The 19,998-nt window shown below is 45.3% G+C and overlaps 1 protein-coding gene across 2 annotated transcripts; it reads right to left on the minus strand.

The window, feature by feature from the left end:
• Positions 1–4,408: 4,408 nt before the first annotated feature.
• Positions 4,409–19,780, minus strand: LOC311115618 (tripartite motif-containing protein 16-like). 2 transcript variants are annotated; one of them, XR_014611300.1, is made up of 7 exons: positions 19,143–19,780; positions 18,623–18,718; positions 7,505–7,738; positions 7,197–7,356; positions 7,012–7,071; positions 5,890–6,775; positions 4,409–5,082 (listed from the first exon to the last, which is right to left on the minus strand). XR_014611300.1 is itself a non-coding variant. In XM_084190778.1 (6 exons), the coding sequence occupies exons 1-6, from the start codon at positions 19,737–19,739 to the stop codon at positions 6,261–6,263; spliced, it is 1,662 nt and encodes a 553-aa protein (XP_084046904.1). In that variant the 5' UTR covers positions 19,740–19,780; the 3' UTR covers positions 4,414–6,260. The 2 variants fall into 2 exon arrangements, 1 of the variants encoding a protein (XP_084046904.1); XM_084190778.1 differs by having other exon boundaries at positions 4,414–6,775.
• Between the last annotated feature and the right edge of the window lie 218 nt (positions 19,781–19,998).

The following is a 19,998-nucleotide window of genomic DNA, read 5'->3' on the forward strand; positions in this document are numbered from 1 at the left end:
CTTTGTTCAAACCCAGTACTTATAATCTTTCCCAAAATATGGGGGGTTCCCCATACTGACCAATCCCCTGTCTACAACACACAGACTCCCTCTGTTCTATGGGGTGTCCCTCTAAAACGGCTCCCTCTGAAACTGAATAAACATCCTCTCAGGTTCCACTTGAAAACATTAGCAAAGTCATAATTCAGCATACACTACAAAGTGCTTGTGAAGAGCCGGGTAATTTCTAATTTTTTGGGCCATTGTTTGGGCATGTTCAAAACTCTTTATTCTGAGGGCTCTTTGTTGCTTTTTTACCTCCGAGGCAGAACATGTTACTGTACATTCCACCCACTCCTTTGCTAGTTTCAACCCTCCAGTCTTTTCCGGGCCCAAGCTCCCTACCTTTTTGCATGTTGTACAGGCCAGCTTTGAATTCTGCTTGACAAGCCAGGGGTCATAAGTTTGCTTGGTCTTGAACTGAGCCTCCGACCAAATTTCACCTGCTCCGGGCACTGCCCCCCCGTGCACTTCGTCGGTGGATGGACATATGTAGAAATGAGAGAGCAGGTCTGAAATCAGTGGGGAAGGATTAGGATGATTGCACAGAAGGATCCCCGCACTTTTACATGATGGTTTTTCTGGGAGGCTGGAGAAATAACCAGGAGGCAACTTGATTTAACTCTGATCGCTTTTTTAAATGTTTACAGTGCAAACAGTAAACAAATTGTATAAATAATGCCGCGTGAGGTACCGGAGCCGGGCAAATAGGTGCTGAAACAAATTAGACCTAATCTGAGAGGTGCCAGATCCGGCTCAAATTAAGCACTGGAACCCAGGTCTGGAGTGTATGACGTTGGTGTATTGGTACTGAATATACCAGAGATGGAGCCAAGACTGATTGGAACAGAACCAGTGAGACCCAGACCAAGACTCAACCACTAGAGACCTCTAGACCCATGTGTCCAACCTGTAAGGAGACCTAGACCAGTTTAAATGTGTCTCACCTGTAAGGAGACCAAGACCAGTTGAAATGTGTCTTAACCTGTAAGGAGACCTAGACCAGTTTAAATGTGTCTCACCTGTAAGGAGACCAAGACCAGTTGAAATGTGTCTTAACCTGTAAGGAGACCTAGACCAGTTTAAATGTGTCTCACCTGTAAGGAGACCTAGACCAGTTTAAATGTGTCTCACCTGTAAGGAGACCTAGACCAGTTTAAATGTGTCTCACCTGTAAGGAGACCTAGACCAGTATAAATGTGTCTAACCTGTAAGGAGACCTAGACCAGTATAAATGTGTCCAACCTGTAAGGAGACCTAGACCAGTTTAAATGTGTCTTACCTGTAAGGAGACCTAGACCAGTTTAAATGTGTCTCACCTGTAAGGAGACCTAGACCAGTTTAAATGTGTCTCACCTGTAAGGAGACCTAGACCAGTTTAAATGTGGGCAAATGAGCCCCAGAGTGTGAACATGAATGCTAGTGTGATGATGATGCTGTCAGTACAGCATAGTGTGGTGAGTTTCAGAGTTGGTCATTAGTCCTCATAGGGGATGGTTTCATTCTATGGAGAAGCAGTGGTCTTCATGACATTGTGCATGTTTTAGATCAAATCCATTGCGGTGAACTGCACAGACTCACTCATCTACAAATCCACTTGCATCTCAAATATTGACTCACTAAGTGGTCCAGATAAGTGATTCTGCGCCTCTCCTTGATCAGACTGATCCCCTCCAACACACTGATGACGGTTTGTCACTATAGAACAGAGTCAAGCCAAGCAGGGCCAAACTGGGCTGGCTAACACTACAGAGCTGAGTCAAGCCAAGCAGGGCCAAACTGGGCTGGCTAACACTACAGAGCTGAGTCAAGCAGGGCCAAACTGGGCTGGCTAACACTACAGAGCTGAGTCAAGCCAAGCAGGGCCAAACTGGGCTTGCTAACACTACAGAGCTGAGTCAAGCCAAGTTCTGGAACCATCCTTGAAAGGACAAAGTGTAAAGAAAATATCCCAGCCAGTCCAGTCCAGTTGTGGTCAGCTCTGTTGTGTGAATCTTGTTTCTCCATACCTCTAAATGCCATCTTTCTAGATGGTGCCATTTTCAAATAAAATAAAATAAAATGTAATTACATTTGTCACATGCGCCGAATACAACAGGTGTAAACCTTACCGTGAAATGCTTACTTACAAACCCTTAACCAACAATGCTGTTCAAGAAATAGAGTTAAGAAAATAAACTAAATTTAAAAAACAAATCAAATCAAAAAGTAACACAATAAAATGACATAACAATAATGAGGCTATATACAGGGGGTCATTCTTGAGGTGGAGTAGCTCTGCCAGTCAATGTGTGGGGGTACAGGTTAGTTGAGGTCATTTGGAAAGTGACTATGCATAGATAAACAGCCAGTAGCAGCAGTGTAAAATCAAAAAGGGGGGGTCAATGTAAATAGTCCGGGTGGCCATTTCATTAATTCTTCCCCCATTCGTTTGGGATTGACACCTGCAGTCACCTTGATTTAAGACCACTTTTGAGAAGTGTTCCACAGGCAGTAAATCTATTGTAGAATAAATGGAACCTGGATCCATTTCATTCTATTAACATGGCTTATGTGTGTTATAGCAGTAATGGGGTTAAACTGATATTAAAATGACAACTCCATAGGTGGGTACCAGGTCAGGGGAGTTCATCTCTGCTCCCAGCATCCCTGGGACAGTACTGATCAACATAGCTGACCTGATGCAGAGGTGGACCAGTGATGTTTTCCTCTCAGTGGTGAGACTTGCCCTTCCATTTGATACACTGTTACCTCATAAGATCATACAATATGTTACAGGCTTATTGCATGTGGAAACAGACCTGCATTCAAATACTATTTAAAATAATTTTGAATACTTAATAAGCAGTGCTTGATTGAGTTTGCCTGTTGTAATGGAACCAATAGAAAAGTCCTAAAAGTACAAACATCAAAAACGTTTCTCGTTCAGTTAGTCCCTCCCTGTTTCAGCTAATTATCTTCAATTTGGTGCCTAGTGAATACGACTCAGGTCTCTATGGAAACATCAATGTAAATTCACCTTAGGTTTTTACTCCTCACTTTCCCTTTCAGGTCCATAGGGTTTTGCTGCCCCCTGCTGGAGACTGGAGCACAAGGCAGTCCCTGGCTTTCTTTGGGCAGCTGGAGGATGAGGCCCTCCTCACCTGTTGTGACGGGTCCAACAAATATCCCCTGGTGAAGGCAGGGTCCTATCTCATCCAACGCTTCAATGACTCTTATGGGAGGCAGTGAGCATTTCCCATGTTAAGCTATGGAATTAATAGTACAGCATTGGATTGGTGTTGGCTAGGGGGTAGAGGGAGTTTACATATACCAGTCATTTCCTTTTAAATCCATGAAGGGAAGTGGACAAGTTCACACTTAGAAAGGAGATAATAGTTCCACACCCCATGTGTCCTGATAACTACAGGAATGAAACCATATTGAGGTTGTCTGCTTCCTATACGGTTTGATGGGAGAGAGAGAGAGAGAGAGAGAGAGAGAGAGAGAGAGAGAGGCAGAGAGAGAGAGAGGCAGAGAGAGAGAGAGGCAGAGAGAGAGAGAGGCAGAGAGAGAGAGAGAGAGAGAGAGAGAGAGAGAGAGAGAGAGAGAGAGAGAGAGAGAGAGAGAGAGAGGACATCAGGTAAAGTTCTGGAGATGAGGGAATATGTGTGCAGAAAGAAACCCTCCAGTATGGTTAACCCCAGTTAGGCCCAGTATGGACTATCAATACAAGTGACCATTTAGAATGTGACCCAGTTCAATGGGTCTTAACAGAACTGGGGGATGTCAGCCATGAAGTTGTCTAAACTGGAATATAATTTGTTTGTGATTCATTGTTAATGGATTTTCCAGTAGGAACACAGGGGGAAAACCTAACACAACAACACACATAACACACAACCAATAAAAACAAAGGGGGAGGAAACCACTAAAGTCATTACCATATTGTCATTTTCTAATAACAGGGAGAAAACATGTAAAATCTAGAAGACTACTTTAGATCTGGTCAGAAGAAGCCTAGTGCACTACGTAGGGAACAGGGAGAGATTTGGGACAGAGACAGTAACTCCTGTATGGAAATCTTCATTCTAATGACAGTGAGCAAATCTCCACCCTATTCCCTATGTAGTGCACTACTTTTGATCTGGTCAGAAGTAGCCTAGTGCACTACGTAGGGAACAGGGAGTCATTTGGGCCAGAGTCAGTAACTCCCCTGGGTATGAATTGTCTCTCTATCTTATCTGTCTTCTATATGATGTTCTCCTCTCCTCCTCTCTTCTCTCCTCTATTCACTCTATTCTATCATCCACACCACATGCCAGCTTCAACACAATCCATTTACAAGTTAAAGACACACCTTGGAATAAATAGCAAAGGAAAACTACTACTAGATGGATTTTTTATTTCCCATCACCATGAATCATATTTAATAACTGAACAGTAGCAGACCTAACTTCATCTGTTCCTGACTCTGGGTAGTGGATTAAAAAGACCATCAATCTCCAATGATATTAAAGTACAATTCTGAACATTACTGATATACTGAGTGACAAGTCAAGATATCTGCTGTTTATATTGTTTGGTTAATAGCACCACCTGCTGGACAGGTTTAATGTTGCTTGACTGAGCAGTATGGGAGAATAAAATATGCCAAATTTAGGGCCGGTTTCCCGGACATCTCCATTGAACATGCGTTTTAGTCTAGGACTAGGCTTCATCTGTGTCCGGGAAACCGGCCCATATAGTTCAATTAGCAAGTAAGTAACACTACCTGTTCCATGATACTGAGGAAAATGACATTGAGACAGAGAACCAATTGAGAAAACATATCAATGGTTCTGAATGACAACCAACATACATTAACAGCATACATCATGACTAATGTGAATATATAAGATTAAAACATTGCACTTACAAATAATATGAATGCATTGAATTGTAATTCACAACATCTTCTGAAGATCAAATCAATCAAATCATTGTACATAAAAACAGAGCAGAATGAATCATCACATCTGGGGACCATCACCACCAGCATGACTAGTATCTATGTGGACCCTACTACAGTTTAACCAGCTCAGCTATAGACTACACCAGCATGACTAGTATCTATGTGGACCCTCCTACAGTTTAACCAGCTCAGCTATAGACTACACCAGCATGACTAGTATCTATGTGGACCCTACTACAGTTTAACCAGCTCAGCTATAGACTACACCAGCATGACTAGTATCTATGTGGACCCTACTACAGTTTAACCAGCTCAGCTATAGACTACACCAGCATGACTAGTATCTATGTGGACCCTCCTACAGTTTAACCAGCTCAGCTATAGACTACACCAGCATGACTAGTATCTATGTGGACCCTACTACAGTTTAACCAGCTCAGCTATAGACTACACCAGCATGACTAGTATCTATGTGGACCCTACTACAGTTTAACCAGCTCAGCTATAGACTACACCAGCATGACTAGTATCTATGTGGACCCTACTACAGTTTAACCAGCTCAGCTATAGACTACACCAGCATGACTAGTATCTATGTGGACCCTACTACAGTTTAACCAGCTCAGCTATAGACTACACCAGCATGACTAGTATCTATGTGGACCCTACTACAGTTTAACCAGCTCAGCTATAGACTACACCAGCATGACTAGTATCTATGTGGACCCTACTACAGTTTAACCAGCTCAGCTATAGACTACACCAGCATGACTAGTATCTATGTGGACCCTACTACAGTTTAACCAGCTCAGCTATAGACTACACCAGCATGACTAGTATCTATGTGGACCCTACTACAGTTTAACCAGCTCAGCTATAGACTACACCAGCATGACTAGTATCTATGTGGACCCTACTACAGTTTAACCAGCTCAGCTATAGACTACACCAGCATGACTAGTATCTATGTGGACCCTACTACAGTTTAACCAGCTCAGCTATAGACTACACCAGCATGACTAGTATCTATGTGGACCCTACTACAGTTTAACCAGCTCAGCTATAGACTACACCAGCATGACTAGTATCTATGTGGACCCTACTACAGTTTAACCAGCTCAGCTATAGACTACACCAGCATGACTAGTATCTATGTGGACCCTACTACAGTTTAACCAGCTCAGCTATAGACTACACCAGCATGACTAGTATCTATGTGGACCCTACTACAGTTTAACCAGCTCAGCTATAGACTACACCAGCATGACTAGTATCTATGTGGACCCTACTACAGTTTAACCAGCTCAGCAGTACCATTATTGAGATAAAACCCAGGATAGAGGGGCTGAGTGAATGTGGTCTGGACTCTGTGGAGGAGGGTCATTGTGTCAGAGACACTGTAGAAGGACAGAGTACCTGCCTTGTGATCCAGGTACACTCCTACTCTGGAGGACTGAGGGCCTGATACTTTAGTCCCAACATTATTGTGTCTAAACCAATACCTACCTCTATGACACTCTAAACACCAGGACTTGTCATTGAGTCCAAATCCACCATCTGTCTCTGTTCTGCTGATGTCTTTATATGAGACTGCTGTATCAACACGCCTCCCACTCCACTCCACCTCCCAGTAACAGCGTCCAGACAGACCCTCTCTACACAGAACCTGGTAGTAGTCAGTGAATCTGTCTGGATGAACAGGATATGGTTGGACTTGGCCTGTATAGGTCACCTTTCTGTTCTCTTCAGACAGAGAGAGGCGTGTGTATGCTGTGTTTGGGTCCAGTGTGAGCTGACAGGAATCTGGGAGAAGAGCAGAGCAGAGACCAATGAGGGGAGTTAGAACAATAAGTGAAGTCAGATACTGTATCTACCCTGTCTTTGATTAGAGCACAGCAGAGATCAAATCAGAGAAAACTGAGGAGTCAGATAGATACCCAGTCTTTGATTAGATCTACTATTGCTATATATTTCTAGAGGGATTGTTAGGAGTGTCAGTAAAAAGAGACTGTTAGTTACTTCAGAATAAAGAGACTCACATTGTAAGAACTGTTCTCTGGTCTTGGGCTCTGGAGGCAGTACAACATCCACTATATTCACTACAGACACACAAACACATTCACAGAGAGAGGGAATGTTATCATCATACCATATTCCACATGTATATGACTAGTAGGGAACTTTCAATGGTCTAAAGTTGATGTTCTTATTATTTTCAACACACCTGTAGTGGAGATCTTGGTCCATTCTCCTTTAAGGACGTCTTCTAGTTTCTCTCTCAGTTCAGACACAGTCTTACTCACATCTCCAAAGTACTGAAGAGGACGGACAACGATGCTGGGTAAGTCTGAAGATACACTGGTACTGGAGAGAGACTGATAACTCTGGAGAGAGAGAGAGAGAGAGAGAGAGAGAGAGAGAGAGAGGGAGAGAGAGAGAGAGAGAGAGAGAGAGAGGGAGCAGAACCAAATGATTGAGAGTTTCACATTGAGTTTTAATTTCATATCACATGTAACAAGGCAGTTGAGTTACCTGGAGGAAATGGATGTGATCCTCTGTGTGTGAGAGCTGCTCCAGCTCAGTGCTTCTCTTCCTCAGCTCAGCTATCTCCTGCTCCAGTTGCTCCAGGAGTCCTTCAGCTTGACTCACTTGAGCCTTCTCTTGGGCTCTGATCAGCTCCTTCACCTCAGAGCGCCTTCTCTCAATGGAGCGGATCAGCTCAGTAAAGATCTTATCACTGTCCACCACTGCTGCCTGTGCAGAGCGCTGTTAAGAGAGAGAGAGAGAGACTTGTCTTACTTTAATGAGCCATCCTCATTACACTAACACCCCCACCCCTAAAAACACATTGCGTGCCACCACAACCTCCACACAATCACATTATCCAGTACCCAACACCACAGTACAATACACCAACCAGCACCACATTCCAACCGTCCATCCAACCCCTCCTCTCCAGCCGTACAGACAGCCCCCCTGAGCCCCCATACCTCCTGAAACATCTCCACACTGTTGATCATTTTGTACAACTCAAACTCAACCCTAAGGCGTCAACAGTAATGGCATTACCCTGGCAACACAGAAAAAACATGATGAACAGTCTGTCATTGCAGAAAACGGACACCCCTCCCCAACTCCCAGGTCAACCCGAGCCAACCAGCTATTGGTGTCCAGGGCTCCATGTAATACCCTCCACTTGACGACCCCTGACCTTTCCAGCACTGGGAGCTTATAGAGCACCCTCCACCTATACCCTGCCATGCTCTCAGCCCCCACAACCCCCTGCCACTGATGCCCCTTCACTCCCACTAAGCTCAGAGTGTTAAAAGTCAGTAAGTCCTCCAGACTCTCCTGCCAGTCCCCAGTCTCTGCTGTCACTTGCAGTGGTGGAAACGGTGGTGGCCCCTCCTCAGGCTGCTCCAGCCCTCAGTACTGCAGCATAGAAATCAGAGACCCCTGCTGTATTGAGTCTCTCCGGCCGCATGATGAAGAGCTGCTGATCCAGCCCCAAACCACCAGCCCTCCTCAACAGAGCACATGCTGGTTCCCTCCAGCCCACCTCCGTACGGTACAGTAGCCTCTGTGCTGCTGAGTCAGAACGCTGCCACCCTGACCAGAAAAAATTCACTAACTTGCGCTGCAGGTCCACAAGCAGACCACCGGGGGCGTTGAGAATGGCCAATTTAAGCCATAGAGAGGATGCCACCAAGTTGTTGATGATCAGCACCGCCCCTCTGTATGCCACTTGGGAGATGAGCCACCTCCACTTCGTCAGCCTCGACACCACCGCTTGTGACACTCCTTCCCAGTTCTTCCTATCCCAACCCTCCGAGCCCAGATACACCCCAAGCATCTTGAGCCACTCACAGCCCCACTGCAACCCCCCTGGAAGCTGCGGAGGTGCCCTGTCCCTCCATGCCCCACATAACAGAGCCTCACTCTTGCCCCAGTTTCCCTAAGCAGAAGACGCCCCCTCGTACACCCTCAAACTATTCTCCAGGGCCTGTAGGTTCTGCTCATCCCTAACCAACACAGACGTCATCAGCGTATGCTGCCACTGCTATGCCTGTCCCCAACCCTATGCCTGGCTCCCACACTCCCTGTAGCCTCCTGCGTAGCAGGCCCAGAAAGGGCTCAATAACAAGAGTGTATAGCTGCCCTGACAGAGGGCATCCCTGGTGAATGCCCCTCCCTACCCAGACTGGCCTACTGAGCCCTCCCCACACCTTGACCATACATGAAGCCCCAGCATACGACCGCGACATTACGTGGTCCTCTGTAGCTCAGCTGGTAGAGCACGGCGCTTGTAACGCCAGGGTAGTGGGTTCGATCCCCGGGACCACCCATACACAAAAATGTATGCACGCATGACTGTAAGTAGCTTTGGATAAAAGCGTCTGCTAAATGGCATATTATGTATATTTATTTATTTAACATTTGAACACAGGCCACAAAATTCTCCCCACAACCAAAACAACACATTGAACAGATATTCATGGTCCACCCTATCAAAGGCTTTCTCCTGATTATGAACAGATTGTTTGTGATTGAGCGTCCTGGTACACAGTACGTTTGAGTCTGTTAACGAGGACCTTGGCAAAGACCTTATATTCCACACAGAGCAATGCCACAGGCCTCCAGTTCTTTATGTCGCTCAAATCCTTATTTTGGGCAGGAGAGTCAAAGCCTCCCGTCTACAGCTTAGCGACAGCTCCCCCACCCCGACGCACTCACACAACACACGTCCTGTCCAATAATTCCCCAGAACTTTTTATAAAGATCCACAGGCAGACCGTCTGAGAGACAGCAGCTGAGAGTTTGTGTAAGGCCAGGGAAATATCTATTTGATTTATCTGTGACAGAGAGAGTTTGGAAAGGTCTGTGAGCAGAACCTGAGAACACCCAGGATAATAATAATAATAATATGCCATTTAGCAGACGCTTTTATCCAAAGCGACTTACAGTCATGTGCATACATTTTTACATATGGGTGGTCCCGGGGATCGAACCCACTACCCTGGCATTACAAGGACCATGCTCTACAGAGGACCACAGAGTTCTGCCCTCTATAAATCAGAGTACAACTCCACAGCCTCATCTCCTCACAACAGAAGTTACCCACCAAAGTTACCCACCCATCAGGCTCCCTCATCTCCCCACAACAGAAGTTACCCACCCATCAGGCTCCCTCATCTCCCCCACAACAGAAGTTACCCACCCATCAGGCTCCCTCATCTCCCCCACAACAGAAGTTACCCACCCATCAGGCTCCCTCATCTCCCCCACAACAGAAGTTACCCACCCATCAGGCTCCCTCATCTCCCCACAACAGAAGTTACCCACCCATTAGGCTCCCTCATCTCCCCACAACAGAAGTTACCCACCCATCAGGCTCCCTCATCTCCCCCTTAACAGAAGTTACCCACCCATCAGGCTCCCTCATCTCCCCACAACAGAAGTTACCCACCCATCAGGCTCCCTCCTCTCCCCACAACAGAAGTTACCCACCCATCAGGCTCCCTCATCTCCCCCACAACAGAAGTTACCCACCCATCAGGCTCCCTCATCTCCCCACAACAGAAGTTACCCACCCATCAGGCTCCCTCATCTCCCCCACAACAGAAGTTACCCACCCATCAGGCTCCCTCATCTCCCCACAACAGAAGTTACCCACCCATCAGACCAACGTAAACAATGGATTTTCTTGGTTTCCCCACTCTGTTTCTCCAACCCAAAAGAACTGGGAGCATCAATCTCCCTCAACATGGAAAAACTAGCTCTTACAAGTGATCCTTTTGCTTTCTCTGAAATGAAAGCCCCTAGGTCCCTGCGTAGTTCAGATAGATTATCTTGTAGCCCCACCCTACCTTACCCCACCAGCTCAGCCTCCCCCTCACTTATGAACCGCTCAAGCTCCCCCAGTACTCTCCTGGCCTCTGAAGAGGAAAAATATGTATACTGCTGACAGAAAACCTGAATCTGTGCTTTCCCTACGTCCCACCACTGACTGAGAGACTCAAACTCCCCCTCCTGCTGTCCCCACCTCTCCCAAAAGCCTTGGAAGCTTGAGCAAAAAGTGACATCTTGGAAGAGCTTTCCATGGAATTTCCAATAGGACACCTGCCTGGGCCCTGGTGAAACAGAGAACTGAGCCCTGTACTAGGTGCAGACACATTTTGGAAAGCAAAGACAAGGTCATTGATTTTGGCTCTAACCACTAACAACCTACCCTTACACACCTCTTTTGCTACCCCTGCACTAAGATTTGTGCCATGGCTCAGCACCTGCGCCCCCTTCCACCAGACCCCCAATACACTTCATTAATCACATTACTGTGTGTCTCTTGCTAAAAAATCACGTTTAAATGTTTTTGTTTGACATATTCCCCCAGTCTCTGCTGCCGTTCATGTTAAGGAAGTCTAACCGTGAAATCTCCATAAGAGGTGGGAGGGAAATCACCACAATCAGAAACCAGTAGAGAAGCCCATAAAGCCGCCATGCCAGAAAAAAACATCCATTTAAGCAGATTCTGAAGACATGCCCTTAAGAACCCATGACCCATTTTCTCAGCCTATACCGCTTCCTGGGTGAGAGGACACTAAACCCCTCATTCTTCATCACGTGTTGTACTGACCTTACAAACCTTCCAGGATCAATAAAATAAGACTCCAGCAGAACCTTCTTTTTCCCCTTTAGTCTCCATCAGGAACCTAGAAAGTTCTCTCACCTTATATACTGGGCCCTCAGCCTGACTGACTGACAGCTCTGGATCCAATGAGCCGTCTGAAAACGAGACGCCTTGTCCTCCGCTCCCGCAGACTCACCTCCCCCCTCTTCCTCCTCCTCCATTGGCACGGTACCGTCCTCTTCCTCCCCAGTCTCTGCCCCCCTGCACTTCCCCCCTGATCAGAGCCTCTTCCCCAATGACAGGCAATATTTCCTGGGATGAGCCCACCAAGCCTTCGCCCACCGGAGTCTCTGTTACTACAGAAACCTGCCTCAGCTCATGTAGCCCAGCTGCAACCCTCCCCACCACCGCTTTCTCCACGGCCTGCGCACCACCACTTGACCCTGCTCTACTCTCCTCCTTCCTGGTACCACCACCACTTGACCCTGCTCTACTCTCCTCCCTCCTGGTACCACCACCACTTGGCCCTGCTCTACTCTCCTCCCTCCTGGTACCACCACCACTTGACCCTGCTCTACTCTCCTCCTTCCTGGTACCACCACCACTTGACCCTGCTCTACTCTCCTCCCTCCTGGTACCACCACCACTTGACCATGCTCTACTCTCCTCCCTCCTGGTACCACCACCACTTGACCCTGCTCTACTCTCCTCCCTCCTGGTACCACCACCACTTGACCCTGCTCTACTCTCCTCCCTCCTGGTACCACCACCACTTGACCCTGCTCTACTCTCCTCCTTCCTGGTACCACCACCACTTGACCCTGCTCTACTCTCCTCCCTCCTGGTACCACCACCACTTGACCCTGCTCTACTCTCCTCCTTCCTGGTACCACCACCACTTGACCCTGCTCTACTCTCCTCCCTCCTGGTACCACCACCACTTGACCATGCTCTACTCTCCTCCTTCCTGGTACCACCACCACTTGACCCTGCTCTACTCTCCTCCCTCCTGGTACCACCACCACTTGGCCCTGCTCTACTCTCCTCCCAGCCTCTGCCCCCTGAGTCCTAGTAGGCTGGACAACAGAACAAGTCAAAATTCACTGACGGCTGTAAAACGGCCAAAGAACATTGGCTGAGCTGGAACACTAGCCTGAGGCCAAAGCAAATGAATTGAAGCGAACCATCACTGAGCCTCTTCTGACTGGAATGATCCTTAGAATTCAATTTTCCCTAAATGGCACCAAAAAATGTCTACCTTTTTATTTCACCACTACAATCTGTTCTTAGGACAAAACAGAAAAAAATAAGTAATAAATAACAACTGGTATAGAAAGTAAACATCCACACCTCGATGGTGCCAAGTGTGCTTATATCTGCATTACCAGGAAGTAGGATTTTTTTTTAAACTTCTGACTATTTCTGGTCTAGCGATCGATGACAGCAGAGTACACTGCCCAACCTGATGTCATTAGAAAGAGGAGATTATCTTGATTAAAATGGAGTCTGACTTGAAATATACCATTGTGAGATATTTTGTGAAATAAAGAGACATACCTATATTTCCCCTAAAGGAAACAATGGTACAACCTCAGAGTTCCAGGAGTACATGTTTTTTTTTTTGACGTTTTAACTACCAGCAATACGCTGGCCAAGTTTACATCATTACTCCACCTCACAGGAAAACTCCTGCCCGAGCTTTTTACTGTCCCTTTCCACACTGCTAACGCAAGAGGAAGGACTGAAAACACATTACTGTGAAGTAATATAATAATGATTCATGTTTATTATTACCTGTTTTTATGCTCATGTCTTAAAATTATACCTCATTACTATAACGATTATCAAAAAGCGCGAACATTAATTCAGTCACCTCTGGTGGACAAAAATGTATTTTTCTAGTAAATTAATTGTCAAATTCATCAACCAGCACAGAGCCACTCTGCCTTCTCGAACAAGTAGCCAACTCAACAAGCCCCGCAAAAAGCTTGTGCCGTCAGCGACAGCGAGCACTCTGTACTATAACGATTATCAATAAGCCTTCTAGCACAAGCGAGGGGCATGTTGAGGTACATTTTCTAACCGCGATGGTTGCATGATTTATTGGTGGGCTAGAATATATGAGATATTAAGATGATGTCATAATGCATGTTTACTAGGGTTGAGGTTAGCGCATCTGACTAGTGATTATTTGGCCGGGGTTCAATACCTGCTAGAGTTAATATTTTGTTGCTCTCCCAAAAGCAACACAGGCCTAATACGAGATATATAGCTAACTGTAAAGTAATGAGTGACCTTTTTAGAAAATCATAGGACATAGTCTTTGGTTGCATGCTATTTTATGCTTGTAGCCTATAACTGATGCTTTGTGGTTTTATGCAGCCATCTATTGGAAATATTTAGCAATTAAAAGTTAATTATTCACGTAAAGACATTGGTGAGGCAGCTGAGAAATAAAGTGTATTTTTCTTATTAATTCCGGAGATCAGTCTCAAACCTGCCCCACCTATGACATGCCAATTGCTGGACTTTCACATAGAGGTTACTAGGTCACACCCAGTTCAAACCACATTTAAAAAATAAAACAAATGTGTTGTTTATCAAGTGTTCTGCCTTGCAATAATACCTATAATAAAATGACTAATAAAGGTTACATAGGTTTTATTTAAAAAATAACAATAAATGCTTTTTAGTACTATAATGGTATTTACTAACATAAAATTATTACTAAAATAGTTTCTAAAACGTGTTCTAGGCTACCCTACCCTAGAATTAGGGTTAGGGTTAGAGTTAAGGCTAAAATAGGTTATAAGTAGGGTTAGAGTTTCTGTATAGCACTTTGTGACATCTGCTGATGTAAAAAGGACTTTATAAACACATTTGATTGATTGATTGTTAGGTTTAGGGTATTTAAAGCAAAAAAAATGAATAGGTTTATAGCTCTCTTGCTCCTCCTGAAACTGGGCTCCATGGCGGATGTAATTAAGTAGTTTATCAGAAAAAGGCGGTCTGTTCGGAAGCAATAAACGGAGGCAGATTAGCCACCACAACTCTTATCGAAAGAGGCGACATCTGCACCAACACACCCCTCACAAAAATCCCACTCACAACAAGACAAACCTTTTTCATTAACACAACCACCGCCTTGTTCATTCTGGATGCAGAGTCCAGATGTTCCGCTCCAACCTGTTCGCCGACCATGAGCAAAACTTCCTCCACACCTTTCTCCGGAACGCATCCGAAGCGACAGCGTTTCTTCTCCACTCGGTTGAGGCCATCACGCCGCCCTAACAAACTACCCCTACTCCCCCCTCAACTCTAAACGATAAACAGTGGAAACCAATAAACAAACCCTCCACCATGAGAAAATACATTCAGAACATACGCAAGAACCAAAAGAAAAAAGAATAGTAGCCCTCCTCACGAACCACAAATCTCTCACACAACCAACTTCTTCTTCTATGATATAATGGCGGTCCACAAACCAACGTTAAAGGTGCATGCCGCCACCTACTGTGCTGGAGTGTGTGGTCAATCACGGTTTCCAACATTTCTAAATCCTCCTACCTAACTCAGTACTTCTGAGAAAATAAAGAAGAGCCCTACTAACTTCTAATAGACCCTCCCCCATCCCCAAAATCCCTTCCAAACCCCCCCAACCCCGTCCAACCTCAATGACCCTACACTTCAATCTTTCCCTCTCTTCAACATACTTACAACAATATAACAACACATGCTCCATCGTTTCATCGAACGTACCTTCCAGAAACAAACCATTCTCATGCTTGCCAACCAGATGTAATGACGAGTTCAATGTACAATGTTCTAAGCATAATCGAGTAAACACCACCTCTTCCTTCCTAATCTGACTTTTGAATCTTGGTCCATCGACCTTTCTGTAAAACTGTCAACTATTCATATAAATGCCGGCCCTTGTGCTCAGAGTACCATCTCTTCTGCCACACATCTATCAAAATGGCTCTGATCTTACATTTGGCCTCACCTCTACCCAGTGGAACATTAATATAAATTATATCTCGTTTCAAAGCTCTTTTAGCTAACTGGTCTACAATTTCATTCCCTTCCACACCCGAATGTGCTGGGACCCAGCAGAATCTCACTACTACACCCATTCTCTCAATTCTCCATAATAACATTAATACCTCCAATAGCAGGTCACTCCTATTAGATTTACCAGATGATAAACTATTCAATACAGACAAAGAAACTGAGAATACTATAATTCTAACAGGTTGTACGTCCTCCACCCACTGGAGGGCAACTATTATCGCCAACAGTTCAACTGAGTATACTGACAGTTCATCTGTTAGTCTTCTACATATCTGCACATCAAATTCAGGAACGTAAACACCTGCTCCTTTGAGCCCACTATCTGGGTTCTTGGATCCATCTGTGAAAAGCAGTAAAAATGTATAAAAACATACCAATGTAATTGTCAACCAGTTTCACTATATCACTGACTTCTGACCAATCTTTCCTTTTCTCTACCAAGGTTAGATCAACAACAGGGTCTGGGAGTAACCATGGAGGAACATCCCCTATCACCACAGAAGGGCCAACCTCCAACTCCCTCAAACCACTCTCATCAGCAAGCTTTCCAACTGTCCAACCAAAACCACTGCCTTGTCTACTAGTATATTCCCAACAGTCATCTAGAACAGTAGCAGTGGGATGCTCAACCTCACAGCCTTTCAACCCAATAAGATAATGACCATTTTTTACGCTGTATATCCAAAGGCATCTCTCCTGCCTCCACCAGTAAGGCACATACAGATGTTGATTTAAATGCACCAATACATATCCTTAAAGCTATATACTGGATTCTGTCCAGCTTCTGAAGCCAAGTTTTGCCTTGTTCGATAAACTATACACCCGTAATCAATTGTCGTCCTGATCAGAGCTCTATAAATATCCATCAACGATTGGTTATGAATGGGGTGCTGACAGACAGAGACCCATACAACCAACTACTGCAAAAGTGATGGAATGAGAGAGGCAGAGACACTGTACATTGCCATAATGTAACGTTTCTTCTTCTTTGGAGTTTAACGGCGGTTGGCATCCAATATGTTGCATTACCGCCCCCAACTGGAATATAATATAACTCTATTTTACTTTGTGATACAAAATGGGAAAAGGGGAAAGGAACATTTAATGAAAAACCTTCCAACTAACCCTACACTCATTAAATACCCACTACCCCATTCCACTACTTTGACCCTATCTGCTCCTGCACCATGCCAACGGCCTGGGAGGACGGGACACCACCACTCAACACACCCTGTAACTCTTCTGAAGTCTAATCTTGTATGCCCAAATAGTTCTCTGCAGCTGCCACCACAACATCTATTTTCTGTGATTTACATTCAATTTCATTCAATTTCTGCTGTACAGTTGATAACCATTGCTATGAACTCTAAGAAGCTAACTTTACTAAAGCATATATCACTCGTTGGCCTATCCCTCTGTGCTGGCACAGATCTACTACTCACAGGGATCCTCTCAGGATCTCTCACCCTTGACCCATCCTCCTCTACTTCCTTCACTGTCTCAGCATACGACACCTTCTGCACTACTCCGACTCTAGCCACCTCAACCTGCCTCTCTCGCACCGGACACTTCCGATCCCCAGCAACATGGGCATCCCTACAGTTGACACACACAACTTTATCCACCGAAACTACACAATCCTCTATCCCCTGCCCTCCTGCACACTTCCCACATCTTGGAATCTCCCTCCTACAAACTGCTGCAACATGACCATAAACGTTGCACCTGAATCAGCACAGTGGATTCGGCACAAACTTTATTCACCAGAACAATCTTTTATCCCATTCTCTTCCACACACATAAAACATCTTGGAATTTCTCTCCCACAAACTGCTGCGAAATGACCATAAACGTTGCACCTGAATTTATGGATTTGGCACAAAAGCTCGAATCAAGATAACTGATATATCATAACATGACTTTCTCTGGTAAAGACTCATAACTCAAAAGGACTGACAGTGACTCCTCTGTTTCATCACGCTCACCACCGGGTCTGTGTTGCACCAAACGGCGGGAATCACAAACACCAGCAGTCTTCAACCTTAATTGCTCCACTTCTACACTTAACGCTACCCCAGAAATCACTCCTTTCAATGGTGCCCTGTTCCTAAGAGCAAAGCAAGAAACAGATCTTTACCCAAGTTGCGTGACACGGAGCGCCCACTCCCTCTGGTCAGAAGAAACACAAACAAATATCCCAAGTCCACTACAGGTTACCTTCACTGATTCAACTGCACCCAACTCCTTTCCCACCCACCCTGAAACCACAAATGGATCTGCCAAAAGGTATGGATCCACTTTCTCCAACAATGTATCTCCTACTGCACCAGATTCTTCTTTATCATGTCCATTGATGCCAGGCTCTGGTTCTGAGCTCTTCACCACACCTTCTACCTCACTTAACTCTCCCTCATTCATTTCCATTTCACCTCCAGAACTCAGTCTGGTGCACGGCTCACTCTGTTTGCACTTGAATTATAACATTTGAAATGTCTCTATTACTTTGAAACTTTTGTGAGTGTAATGTTTACTTTTAATTTCTGATTGTTTATTATCTATTTCACTTGCTTTCGCAATGTAAACATATATGTTTCCCATGCCAATAAAGCCCTTTGAATTAAATTGAGAGAGAGCTCCATGTTAATGTATAGGAGACTTGAGTCTTTCATGGTTACTCAAGGTTATGTGATGAGGTAACCCCTCTTGCGACTTCAAAATCAGTGTCGGCCCTCGACCCAAAGGGAATGTCCTCTTGGTGAAACAGTCAAGATGTTGGTTTCTCTCCTCAGTAGACCCGGGTTCATATCCCACCGGTTACATTAAGCAGTCTATTCTCTGAAAGGGGTCCAGACAGCCTGTTCCCAACAGTGGGATTGGATAGGGGCATCTCTCTCTCTCTGACTGGAGTAGAGAAGTGAAATGGTGTGCCTCCTCTTGTCAACAATACTCACCTTGAGAGACTTTACAGCCTGTTGGAGCTCCTTCAGCTCCTTCTCTCTCTCCTGGAATCTCTGCTGGACCTTCTGCTGACTCATCCCCAGCTGCCTCTGTGGAGAATCACTCTTCAATTAGCTATCAAGCTTTATTTGTCCACTAGATCAATAGTATAGTAATGGGACATAGGGCACATAGAGAGGAAGGTATATAATCTTGAGGAAGTCCCTTTACCATATGACATTTTCTATGTTGCTATGTTAATGATTATAGTTTTTATGGTAGGCGTACATGTATCAAGGGGTTGAGACTGAACTTTGAACTCCTAAAAGGGCATTCGGAATGATAATAGTGTTTGACTTCAGAAAATTGTGATACATTTGGATCAAACTCAATATACTCAAGGTTTGTGTTCATATTTGTTCTGCTGAGGATCGATTTCATTTGAATGATCTCATATTCAAACAGCCTTAGTTCCTACTGTATCTTTAATTATTTGTTTATCAGACAGTCACCAACAAGTAGTTCTGGTCTTACCTGTTTCTCAGTCCTCTCTGCTGCAGCTGACACTGTATCATGGCCTTTATGTTCATCCATCACACACTGATAACAGATACACTGCTGATCGGTACGACAGTAAACCTCCAGCAGTTTGTCATGATGAGAGCAGATCTTCTCCTGTAGTTGTGCGGTGGCTTTGACCAGCTTGTGCTTCTTGAAAGCAGGAGATTCATAGTGAGGTTGGAGGTGAGTCTCACAGTAAGAGGCCAGACACGCCAGACAGGACATGAGGGCTTTCTGCTTTCTGGTCCCAGTGCAGACATCACACGCCACATCTCCAGGTCCAGCATAGCACAGAGCAGGAGGGGGAGCAGCCTGGAGTCCTGTCTTCTTCAGTTTCTCCACCACTTCAGCCAACATGTTATTTTTCCTCAGATTAGGCCTTGGAGTGAAGGTCTGTCTGCACTGAGGACAGCTATAGACACCTTTCAGAACATCCTGATCCCAGCAGTCCTCAATACAGCTCCTACAGTAACTGTGTCCACAGGGGATGGTGACTGGCTCCTTCAGTAGATCCAGACAGACAGAACAACAGAACTGGTCCTGGTCCAGCAAAACTCCCTGCTGAGCCATTTGGACGGTTGTTCACTCTCACACAGACAGACGACACAGAGAATCAGATAAGTTTCGTTTCCACAGAAGAGAGTTTGTGGAGGGGAGGGACTTCCTGGTTCTGCCAGAGGGGTGGGGTTAGAGGGAGAGAGAGGGAGAGAGAGGGAGAGAGAGAGAGAGAGAGAGAGAGAGAGAGAGAGAGAGAGAGAGAGAGAGAGAGAGAGAGAGAGAGAGAGAGAGGAGAGAGAGAGAGAGAGAGAGAGAGAGAGAGAGAGAGAGA

The sequence above is a fragment of the Coregonus lavaretus genome (assembly GCF_964263955.1).
Source record: "Coregonus lavaretus genome assembly, contig: HAP1_SCAFFOLD_1478, whole genome shotgun sequence".
NCBI lineage: Eukaryota > Metazoa > Chordata > Actinopteri > Salmoniformes > Salmonidae > Coregonus > Coregonus lavaretus.

Bases quoted from the DNA above. Each gene is read 5' to 3' on its own strand.
- LOC311115618 (XM_084190778.1), bottom strand. From the start codon at position 19,739: ATGGCTCAGCAGGGAGTTTTGCTGGACCAGGACCAGTTCTGTTGTTCT. The intron at 7,357-7,504 runs GTAACTCAACTG...CTCTCTCTCCAG, and splicing joins ATCACATCCATTTCCTCCAG to AGTTATCAGTCTCTCTCCAG. The intron at 6,776-7,011 runs GTGAGTCTCTTT...CTCTTCTCCCAG, and splicing joins CAGAGAACAGTTCTTACAAT to ATTCCTGTCAGCTCACACTG.